The sequence below is a fragment of the Pteropus alecto genome, unplaced genomic scaffold (assembly GCF_000325575.1).
Source record: "Pteropus alecto unplaced genomic scaffold, ASM32557v1 scaffold106, whole genome shotgun sequence".
NCBI lineage: Eukaryota > Metazoa > Chordata > Mammalia > Chiroptera > Pteropodidae > Pteropus > Pteropus alecto.
The window spans coordinates 4984022-4996231 of NW_006442103.1; the positions used below are offsets into that span (position 1 = coordinate 4984022).

A 12210-nucleotide genomic window follows, 5' to 3' on the forward strand; every position below is an offset into this window, starting at 1 on the left:
ATGCAAAGTGGCCAGGACCGGGAAGCAACCCAAATGTCCTATGATAGATCACAGGATAAAGAAGCTGTGGTACATCTATACAACGGAATATCGCGCAGCCATAGGAAGAAATGAAATACTGCCATTTGCGACAACGTGGATGGACCCTAAGATAATCATGCTAAGTGAAATTACCCAGACTGAAAAAGTAGAAAATCACATGATATCACTTATATGTGGGATATAAACCTAAAAGCAACAAATGAACAGGACAAACAGAGACTCAGGGACATGGACAATGGCCTAGTGGTTACCAGAGGGTAGGGGGTAGGGGAGGAGGGGAGAGAGAGGGTAAAGAGGGTCAAATATAGGGGACTTGGGGGAGGGCGAAGTGGGTAAAGGGGATCAAATATATGGTAGGTGAAAGAAACTGGACTTTGGGTGATAATGACACAATAGAATATATAGATGTCAAATTATAATGTACACCTGAAAATTATGTAATTGTATTAACCAATGTTACCCCAATAAACGTAATTAATAAATGTATCTCTTTGCATGAAAAGAAACACTGACCCAAGGGTTAGAGGCCCTTGTACAAATTAGAGTACACCTAATGTAATTAAACAGCTATGTGTCTATGTGTGCATGCACATGAGCATGTGTGTGTGTGTGTGAGAGAGAGAGAGAGAGGATACTAATCAGGTAGGTGGTGAATCTAAGAAAAAAATATCCATTTCTGTTTTGTGAAGTTTTAACTGAGAATTTGCTTTTGAAAAGCTATAGGATTTTCATTAGGCTTTTTATGGAAAATGAGAAATTACTTATTTAAAGGATTAATAGAAATATTAAAAATGATTTAAGTTTAAGCAGAGTTAAAGCAAATTGAAGTTTTGCAAAAAAAAAAAATTATGTTCCTTTTCAGTTGTTCATGTTTTCCAAATTCGTTTGATATGTTATTAAAATTAGAATTTAACTATTCCAGTCTTACACAGTCTCAGAGTCATTCTCTCAACTCTCCTGCATAAAGCAAAATGTAGAAAATCAAATAATACTTTTTTAAAGCTTACCTTCCATTCCTCTTTTTCTATCTTCAAAATGACTCTTCCGTCTTCCCTGGTGACCTTTTCTTTTAGCTTGGTTAAGCTTACTCGTTCTTCCCAGAGCCTCACAAGCCTAAGAGACCAGGAAATCATTTTAGCTCACAGGTAATGACATAGGTAGCATTCACTTTTATATTTAAAAAAAAAAAAAGACCCATCAAAATAAACATTTGATCAACAATATCTGGAAATCAGACAAGGATTTATTTTGCAAGAATTATAAATACGATTAGTACCACAAATGCCTGCCCTATTTTTACATTTTGAAAAGTATCTTAGGTCCCCATAAATTTTTTTACAACAGGTTTATTGAGATATAATTCCCATATCATAAAATTAATCCTTTTATACTACACAATTCATTGGTTTGGATATAGTACAGAGTTGTGCAACCATCACCACTAGTCCAAAACATTTTCATCACTCAAAAAAGAAACTCCATACTGGTTAGTAGGCACTCCCCATTCCTCCCCTGCCCCTGCCGCAGCCCCTGGCAACCACTAATCTACTTCCTGTCTCTGTGTATTTGCTTATTCTGGACACTTCACATAAATGGGATTATGTCTGGCTCTTTTCACAGATGATAATGTTACTCAAAGTTCATCTATGCTCTAACGTGTCAGCACTTTATTCCTTTTCGTAGAAGAATAATATTCCACTGTATGGGTATACCGTATTTTGTTTATCTGTTCTTCAATTCATGGACATTTCACTTTGGGACTTTTATGAATAATACTTCTATGAGCATTCGTGTATGAGTTGTTGTATAGACATATGTTTTCATTTCTCTTGGGTATATTCCTAGGAGTAGAATTGCTAGATTATATGGTAACTGTGTGTTTAACTTTTTTAGGAGCTGCCAAACTGTTTCCAAATTGCCTCCAACATTTTACCTTCCCACCAGCAGTGCATGAGGCTCTGGTTTCTCCACATCCTCACCAACATTCGTTCTTGTCCATCTTTTTGATGATAGCCATCCTAGTGGGTGCATGAAGTAGTGACTCATTGTGATTTTGACTTGCGTTTATTAGATATCTAACCCATAGATATCTAATAAATATCATATCCATAGATATTTAATAAATAAGCTTGCAAACAATACAGTTGAACTTCAGAGTTAAATTTGTATATTATGACATTCCAGTTTTATCCAGATTTTGTTTTTCAGATACAAAAAAGTACAAAATCTTTGTCATTCTGGACACATCCTTATTGATTTTTTAGTGCATTGCAAACATACATAGAATAATATCAAGTTATAAATATTGACTAGGAAAAGGTTGCAAAAGTTTCTTTCTGTACTAGGAAATTTTTCATGTATGAAAAGTAAAAAATAAGTTTAGAATTGAAATGTTTGTAATTTTAGCCTATTAGAATGATAGATACTTAAAGAACTACAAGCAGTCATCAAAGAATATAAATTAATTAATTTGAATATTTATTTGCCAAAAATCTCTTCACATCTGAGAGTCAGTATATAAGTCAGTATATATTAAGTTTTACATCTTAACTGATCTTCAGCAAGGATTTTATTTTAAGGAACAGAAACCCAGATCTCTAAAAATGTAATATTTGCTATCTATATGTTTGTGTTTGCAAAATATTTCTACAGCATCTGTGTATTTTCATCTGCCACTTGTCTGAAATTTAACCAATCTGCTAACAAATACACTGTGGCAGTGTCTACCTGTGTGGCCTTCTAGACTGAACAGCTAACCTTCTGTTAAGTACAGTTAACTGAAACAAAATGTATCATACCATGTCTTAAGTTACATCACGTTTTGTGAAAATAGAACTATTAAAACAGTAGGCATGATGATTATTAGTTACTTTTTATTCATTAAGAGATATTTTTATTTCAAGCAAGATTTAGTGACAAGTACGATTAGGGGTCTTGTTCCCTAACCTTTAACTTCAGCTAAAGAATTCATTAAGCACTCATCATATGCCAAATGCTATTGTGGATACAAAAAAATGTCCTAATGATTTACAGTGAGACTATTATTAAACAGTCTCTTTCTATCTGTATAATGATTCCTAAATTATTCCTGGCTCAGAATTTCTATGATCTAAGTCCAGAACATACCACCAAATTAAGTAACTTTGAACAAGACATCTCAGATCTGTGGGCCTTGCCTATAAAATATGGGATTTGGGTTAAGTGATACCTAAGGTCACTTCCAGCTCTAGTATTTTTAGTATTAATTTCTATACTGCTTATAGAAGCATTAGATTACACTCATCCTGTTTTTACACTATGCCTGCTCATGGACTACTTTCAAATCTGTTGCTTCTTTTGTTTACTTTCTTGCTATGCATGTGATTTGCAGACTAGCAGCATCACCGTCCCCTGGAAGCTTGTTAGAAATCCAAACTCTCAGCCTCCACTCTACACCTAAACAAGAATCTAAATTTTAACAAGATCACTAAGTGATTCCTACACACATTCAAGTTTGAGAAGCACTGCTCTGCTTCAGTGCAGAGCAAAAAGACAGGACATTTCTGTTCTTTGAATTACCTCTGGTCAGTTTTAAAATTCTATAATTTTTTTCCAATTAGCCTTGTTTTCCACTGGCAGATTCTTTGCCTTACTCTAAACAGCGTGTCAGATTCTTACCATTTGACATCAGTTGTGGTTGTTTATTATTATTTCTTCAGTAATACTGTAGGTTTTAAGTCTATGTAGTTTACTCTGGAAATGGCCTAGATTTAATTTCAACCATAAACCAAGTTTCATAAGGCTATAAAATAATTTTGCAATGAAACTTTTAAAATTAAGGGTGCTTAGAGAGACTACATTTTGCAAATTCCATGTAAAGATTCTAGAGCTAGAAACTGATGTAACATGGCATTTACACTTTACTAACAGGTAGTTCTCCCTCCTAATCACAATATAGTCATCAAACCAAAAAAGAAGAGGCAAAAAGGAAAATAATGCACACTCATTCCTCTTGTACAGAGAGAACATAAAGCTGCTGAAATTAAATTATTCTTAACTTGACACATAGGTGAAATTCAGGAGTTTAGAACGAAGTCATGATTTCTGACCACTGTCAAAATATGGATAGGATTTATTAAGAGCATTCTAGAACCAAATTTATCATAATGGTGTAGTATAACATAATAGGTTTCATAAGAGTAGCTTTATATACAAATGGCCAATCGAGGGAAATGTAAGACCTGAAGAGAATGTAATGCTGACTGAGACAATTTGCTTAGGTGTGAATACCAGGTCCACATTTATAAGCAATATGATATTCGACAAGTTGCTTAGGCCTGTCCCTCAGGTTCTTCATCTTTAAAATGGAGAAAATAATAGCACCAATGTGTGGCAGAGACTGCTTATCATCTCCAAGTATCTGTTACTCTTCTTCCTCAATAATAGATTCTCTAACTTTAACTAGGCATAGAATTCATTTAGCTATACCCCTTGCATCTAGATCTAGGTCACGTGAAGCTTTGGCCGATGGATGCTGGCAGTAGTAGCGTGTGCAACTTCCTGCTAGCTGGAATCAAATACAATGGCTGCAGTTGCTATATCTATTTGGGGCCCTGAGGTGACTTTAGGTATGGAAGCCATGCACAGTTGAGCAACAAGGTAGAAGCCTGAGTGTCTGAGTCCGTGTAGTGTTATTCCAGCCCTAGATTGCTTACCCAGAAAATTTAACATATGTTGTTTAAGGTACTATTATTTTGGTTTTCCTTCTCTCATAATGCAGTCTAACTTTCATCACGACACTATATTTAAGCATGTTAAGAGAATTAAATGAGAGCATACAAATAAAACACTTAGCAGAGTGCCTAAACAGGAAGTATACATCAATTAAATGGCTGCTATCCTGCGATTGTCAGCATCACCATCATCTCTACTAACTTTGGTTAGGAAGACTGGCCTCTCCCCATCCAGATCTACCTGTGCAGACAAAGACAGTTGCTTATGTATAATCTTTTCCCTTCTTTGCTATGAAAATACCAGTTACTCTCAAGTGTTTATACTTTCTCCAGGTAACCCAGGTGAAAATCTTAATTTGTCTAAAGTAATCATACAATCTCATTCTCTGGATTAGGGGTGTACAAATGACCCGATTCCAGCCAGTGAGAGGTGAACAAGAGCTTTGCTGGGGGATCCCAGAAAGGTTTCCTCGCTCTTAAGAATGGAAAGAAATAGTTTGTACTCTTCTAATAATATAATGATACCTGGCCATGATGCCTGGAAATGTAACAGTCATCCTGTGGCACTGAGGGAATTCACCTGAGGACTAACCTGACACACTGAGGTTAGCAGCGGAAGACGATTAAAAAGAAACAAACAAAAACAAAACAGAACGAAAAAGCACCCTGAGTCTTCGAAGCCGTTGAAGTGTTGGAATTGCCTTACCTCAGGACTTCCCTATCTCTTAAGCCAATTTTAGTTAAATTTCTGTTAATTGCTGGCTGACACAGACCATTTAATGCTTAGAAAGAGACCTAATGAATGGAGCAATGTGGAATCGATGAGGAAGGGGGCTATTCTTGCTTTGGAGACATTGTTAGGCAAATAGGGAGATATCAAGAAGGCAGAGGAAATGAGAGCCAAACTTTTTAAATATAATAATCCACAGGGGCCCTAGCTCGAACTCACAGCTATTCAAATAGGTGAGAATTTACAGAACCTTCTGCCAAATGTTGTTTTAGATCCCAGGTGACACAATGTTGAACAATCACTGAAAATTAGACTAAATGGTACTAATCAAACTTTGATGAATGTTGAACAGAGTCCTATAAGGGCGTAGGATAACTGTTATTTTTCACATATAGACACTTGTATTTTTTGTGGCTCCCATCACACTGCCAAACTTAATTGAGTCAGATGTTTCCTTTAGGTATATTTTGAATTTTAAGTAAGTAAAAATATCAAATTCAATAATAAGGCATTTAATAAATGCTCTTTTCTATAATGAGGTTATAATTTTTACTAATACAAAATAATAAACATATTATGGCATACTTCCGTTGGAATTCCTTCTCTCGCTGCAGGTCTTCATTGAGTGTCTTTATTCTTTTTTCCCAAACTTCCTTTACAGCATTGACAGCCCCAGTACAAACCACATTTGTTGACATGATTTCTCCACATTGTCACAGAGTCACCAACTTCATTAAGTTCTGAATAGCTAAATCACAGATGCCATCTCAGAAAGGACCTAATTGTACCAGAGGAGGAAAAAAAGAAATCATGTATTTCAGAATGTTCACTGAGTACTGTAATGATCATAAAAGCTTATATTTATTGAACACTTTCTATGTTCCCAAAACTATACACTTTACATGCTGTGTCTCACTTAATAATCCTCTTAAAAATACTATGGCATGGGTACTTTTATTGTCTCTAAAATACAGATGAGAAAACTGAGTCTTAAAGAAGATGGGCAGTTTGTTCAAGGTCACATATCTAATATGTGGCTGAGGTGGGAATTGATGCCAAGTCTACTTCCTTTGTTACTATGTAATTCACAATAATGAAAAACTACTACTAGTTTATACGTCCAATAATAAGAATGTGTTTAAAAATGGATATGTAAAGTAAGCCAAGCATCTTGGGACATCTACCTAACCTAGCTGGAAATCAGTTAAGTGGTAATATATTGGGATTGTTTACTCCTGTATAAAATAAATTGCAAATGGACATATATAATATTGAGGATTGTGACTTGAATCTCAGAAACAAGAGAAAATAATAATAGGGGAATGGTTATATAAATTAATGTAGATCCACTTGATGAAATGTTTTTTACCTTATAAATAATGAAATTTTTTTCACCTTATAAATAATGTTTTTTCACCAAATTATATAAACAATAATGAAAGAACTTTTTTTCACAATTAATTGAATTATTTCCTTCCGAATTCAGGAGTCAAAGATCTAAATTACCACATCTATTCAACATTATACTGGAATGATGTAATGCAAGGAAAGTAAATAGAAAGTTTGAAAAGGGAGAAGTAAAATTTTCAACTGCATGAGGAAACAGGTATGTACTTTCATACACTAAAGGTGGCAGTATATATTGTTATAATCTCTATGGAGAGAAATCTAGTAACATCTATTAAACTTATAAGTGCACATTCATACTTGCGGGAATTTATACTGCAAATATTTTCAATTTTAAAATGACATATTACGAAATTACTCACCATGGTGTTTTTTATAACAGCAAAAGATTAAAAAACAACATAACTTTCCATCAGTAAATTGTAGTACATCCATATCATGGGAAATTATATAGCTCCATTAAAGAGGGAAAAGCGTTTTATATACCGATATGTCTTGATTTCTAAAATATATGACTACGCTACAGTTTACCCACTGAATGAATGTGGATATTTGGGTTTCAGGATTTAGCCATTATGAGCAATACTGTTTCTGAAAGTCTTGCTCTTATCTTCTTGGTGCTCAAGTGGGGCGTCAATGGATATTTTGTATACTTTATATGAAACAAGAAGTAGAGATATAAGTATTTGTTTAAAGTTATAAAGATAATCAAAAGAGGCACTAAAAATGGATATAACTAGCGCGATATAAAAGAACTTAAGCATCGTCTTTCGTAATGGAGCTCCACTGATAATGTCTAAAGTTGATAAGGAAAAGCATATATAACTGCCTTTGGAAAAAAAGAAAAAAATATGGACATAACCACTGAAAACTAGATCTTGAAGTAGTTAAAATGGTTACTTCTAAGGTGTTAGAGAACAATGAGGTAGAGAATACTGCTTTTCATTATTAATCTCCTCTAAATGATTGATTTCTTTAAACTGAAAGTGTGCATGTGTAACAGAGAGACAGAGACAGAGAGAAGGAAAGAACTATTTTACAGAGGAAAAACGTTTAAAATTTCAAGATTTATATTTAGTTGCCAATATGCAAAAAATCATTAAGAGAATGTCTCTTTTTAAGCAATGCATGAGAATTTACACAGGAACAGACTGTGAGATCTTTTGCCATTTAGAAACCTTGGGATAAATATGCTGATAATCCAACTGCCTGGAAATATCATAGCCAACCTACAATTTGTCTCCGATTTTAGCAAGTTTGAAGTATTTGTCTAACAGATAATAATATATATATATTTTTAAATCCCAACAATCTACATGTAAATGTGTATTTTATTAGACATATATGTACTAACTCATTTCCTCATTTGTCATTAAACTTTGGTCAGCCATAAGTTTTCCTATAACAGTGACCAATTTCCCTTAGAAGAAAACAAGTCAATAATGATGTGTGCATTTTTTGCCTTTGGCATAGGATTGTGGTCTCTACCTTGATTATCACCATGACAGAAAAGCACGTAGCCTGGAAGCGAAGTAAGTATGGCAATGACCTGACTGAGAGATTTGGCTTCCCAAAGTCAAAAGAAAGAAATACAATCTCAAAAAAATGCTTCTTAACTTTTAAGGACATCAATCTTCCAAAGAAGGACAATAACATGAGCGACTATGAACCCTCCAAAGGACTTTTAAATCGAATTCCAAGTTCAGTTGTATATTTCATCAAATACAGACACAGTAGAGGCATCGTCAGCAATCTATAAGTGAAGAATGGAAAAATAATTTTTTTTAAATACTTACTGTTGTTGGCGGAAGCAGAAGCTGACATTCCCAAGTTAGCGATTATCAGCTGGGTGAATTATAGGGAGAATTATTTTCAGTGTGGCTCTGAATGATTAAAATCCTCAGTCAGACAGTAACCAAGTGAAATGTAATGTCAGTCTAGTTCTAATTTTAGTTCATGGACAAAGCTGAGAATAGCAAGAATCACATGGAGCATGTGTGCAAAGGATCAACTGATGATATACGTGAGTGTATTCTGCATACGGCAAAATGCTGTATACTATAGGCATAACTCTTTCTAAGGTTGTGAAAAATAATTCCTATTGAAAGTCCTTCCATTTTTCATGACTTAACACATTCTGACTATTTAATAGAATTTAGCAAATCTGTTTCAAACAGAGAAATTGGAAATATGCAGATGTATGGTGTAACAAAAACTCTACCTAGTAAACCATAGATTTTTAAATATTTAAAGGCACAGATGTCTCGGGGAAAAAAGAAGAATGAAGAGGCGGATAAGAAGGTTGACAGAGAAGCCCCAAGTTCTGCTGGGCCCAGGCCTCAAAGTCGATTATCTCACAACCTTTATCTCTTCAGCCTTCCATAGACAGGAGTTAATTCCTGGTTCTTTAAACTTTAAAAAATTATATGTTTATTTTTTGAATTGGTAATATAAGCACATGGACAAAAGATAATGACCTCCCCTCCCATCTGCAGCCACTTAATTCTCTTCTCTGAAAGCATTCACTACTGCCAGGGACATGTGCCCTTCCAAATACGGTCTGTGACTTTATAAGCATAAACATGCCCATATTCTTTAAAAGCACACATGTGTGCTGGCATGCACACACACACACACAAATGGTAGCCTCCTATATTGTTTTATACCATGTTCACTTCACTCAGAATTCTTGGAAATTGTTTCATATTAGTGTATTTAAAGTTGCATCATTCTTTTTAATGGCTACATTACATTTTGGTGTGTAGGTGGATCATAATTTGTTTAGTCACCTGGACACTTTGGCAATTTTAGTGCTTTTAAATACCTGCTTATTCCATAGACATTCTCTAATGCTTCTATAATGAATAAGCTCAGAAAGCTATGGGACTGCTTTCAAGATCACAGAAAGAGTAAAGAAGCTGTGGCTAGAACCTAAACTCTAACCTCCTGTCCAGAGGGTTTGCACCATCCCGCACACGTGGCTTCCTTGAACATAAGTCAATATTGAGACTCAGGGATTTTGTTTCAGTTAAAAGAATATTAAATCATCATTTTTTAATAGACACATATACACATAGACATACAGGCATTTTCCTAAACCAATCAATGGTGGAGACATGAGTAAATATTATATGAAAACCATTTATTCTATAGCTTCCTGGGTATCGGCCAAAAATTAGGAGCTCATTGGAAATGATTTTAAAATCTTCATTTGAGAAAAGCATGCTGTGAGTCTAAATAATCAATATGTCATTTAGCAAATAAAGTACAAATGAACAAAACATAATTTCTCTTATGAATGAAGTGGTTCTCATAGTTTTTCCAATTAGTTCTCACATGAACTATAGAACCTAAGCAGTAGTAATCAGAATATTATGCAACTTCCTGGGCAATTTAAACCTGAAATTGGATAGACAGAGAATGAAAGCCAGTATATAATGTCTTGCTTCAAAAGAAAAAAAAAAAAAGACAAAGAAAAAAAGACAGAAAAAGCATACAAAAATTGCACTGGCTTTCTATATGTTGAGTGAAGTATTGTTGGTCACATAACAAATTGAAAAGATATCTTCCTTCTGCTTTTATTTTTATACATTACTTTTTAGTTCTACAGAAATAAAAGCTACACTGAATTTTAAGTTCTTTTGCTGGATAATACTTTATTTCTTGGTTATCGACCCAACCTTTGAGGATATATTGTATACATTTCAAAAGGCAACTACAAAAGTTATTTTTTTCATATTTCTACAAAATACTATGCAGAACCCTTAATATCTGGTAAAGATGGAAGCTATGAGATTCCTAACTGTATTTAGAAAGTATTAGAAACCAAAAAAAAAAATCTTATGGAAATACCGTTCTGTTAAAATGGGAATGCATTGGATTTATATATATCAATGTTTTTAATATTCTCTAACTTATTAGGGAAACTAGTGCAGTAAATGACAATGGTGATTTTAAAAAATTATGCCATCTCTGTGACAGTTTGTCCTGCTCTGTCCAAGCAACATTTGAACCAATGTGGCCCTTCTAATCTTGTGCCAAAAATGCAATGGGTCTGCGGCCAGGTTCTTGGGCAATTTGTTAAGCCTTTGACTTGCGGAGTTGTTAGTGTGGTGGCTTAGCTCATTGACTTCTCTTAGTCGCAATTGAATATATAATGTTTCAAATTGTTAGTGAAGGTCTGATTCATATTTATTCCTGCAGTTTCCATTAGCTTCATCACTCCTGCCATCAACTTAACTTGAACTTGCCTTTGGTTAAGTTCCAACGGCAGATGGAATTCTGACTGCATTTTTTCCAGGAAACTAAATTGCTAGGTTTTTCCAGATGATTGCACTTTCACAGCTTCTTTGCAGACTTTATAACACTGATATATATATATATTTTTTTACTTTTCCTTTTTACCACGTTTTTAGAACTACCATCATGTTTTTAGGACTTTCCTTTTTACTACATTTTTAGAACTACCACATGTTTAGAACATATTTCAAAGTTTCTTGCAGCAAACTTCAAGTTAAATAGTTTATCGCAAGTCTCCCACGGTGTGACGGCTCCTCTGGGAATGCGGGTGGGTGGGGGCATGGGTGCTCCCCGTTGAAGGAGACCGTCTCCTCAGCCTGTAGTGAGCACGAACCTTCCTTTCACTGTCCCGACTGTCCCCTATATCTAACCTAAATTCCTGATCTCTCACCTGTTCTCATTTCTTCTGTCCTGTTAAGACCTGCAACAGCTGTTCCCATGCTTTGCATTGTAACATTCCATGTGCTACTCAGTAAAAGCCTGATATAGATGGTCTCTACTGCCGAACTGCAGTTATTCTCGTCATGCTTCAGTTGTTTTTGTGGCTGTCCTCTGGACTGTCTCCAAATTCTGCTCAGTTTTGAGCAAGCTGGCCTAGAGTTCTCTCACAGGGATCTGGCTAGCACATGAATTAGCTTGTGGTTAAAACCTTTCTGCTCAGTACTGGGACTGTCTTGTAATGAATTCATTTGCATTTAATTCTGAGCTTGCAAACATCAAGGATTCATGCTACCTTCAGTGTTCACTTTCTGTAAAAGAAAAGGGCCTGTAGTTATTTTGATGGGCTAATGATAATAACAAGAACCATCTCAGGTTTGGCATGAATAATTCAGAGTTGGCCTGGTCTGTCTGATGAGATGTCGCTGAAACAGGTGGTGACCTTGAGATGCTAGAGTGAAAACAGGTGCCTAGAGTTCAGGAGAGAAGTGGATCCAAAGAGAACTATTTAGGAGACATTTGAAAGAGAAATGTGGCCAAACCTTTTGCCAAGAATACTGTGATTGTAAGTGAGCAGTAGGG

General features: G+C 35.0%; 1 protein-coding gene across 1 annotated transcript in view; it reads right to left on the bottom strand.

Annotated features, from left to right (window-relative positions):
- The window catches only part of LRRC39 (leucine rich repeat containing 39), a 22706-nt gene extending 15910 nt beyond the window's left edge, over positions 1 to 6796 (bottom strand). Inside the window, exons 1-2 of the mRNA XM_025052266.1 lie at positions 6070 to 6796; positions 1050 to 1155 (exon numbers count right to left, since the gene is read on the bottom strand). Of these exons, the coding sequence (XP_024908034.1) occupies positions 1050 to 1155; positions 6070 to 6182 (219 nt within the window). The 5' untranslated portion in view covers positions 6183 to 6796. The remainder of the gene's footprint in view (positions 1 to 1049; positions 1156 to 6069) is intronic.
- Positions 6797 to 12210: the final 5414 nt, after the last annotated feature.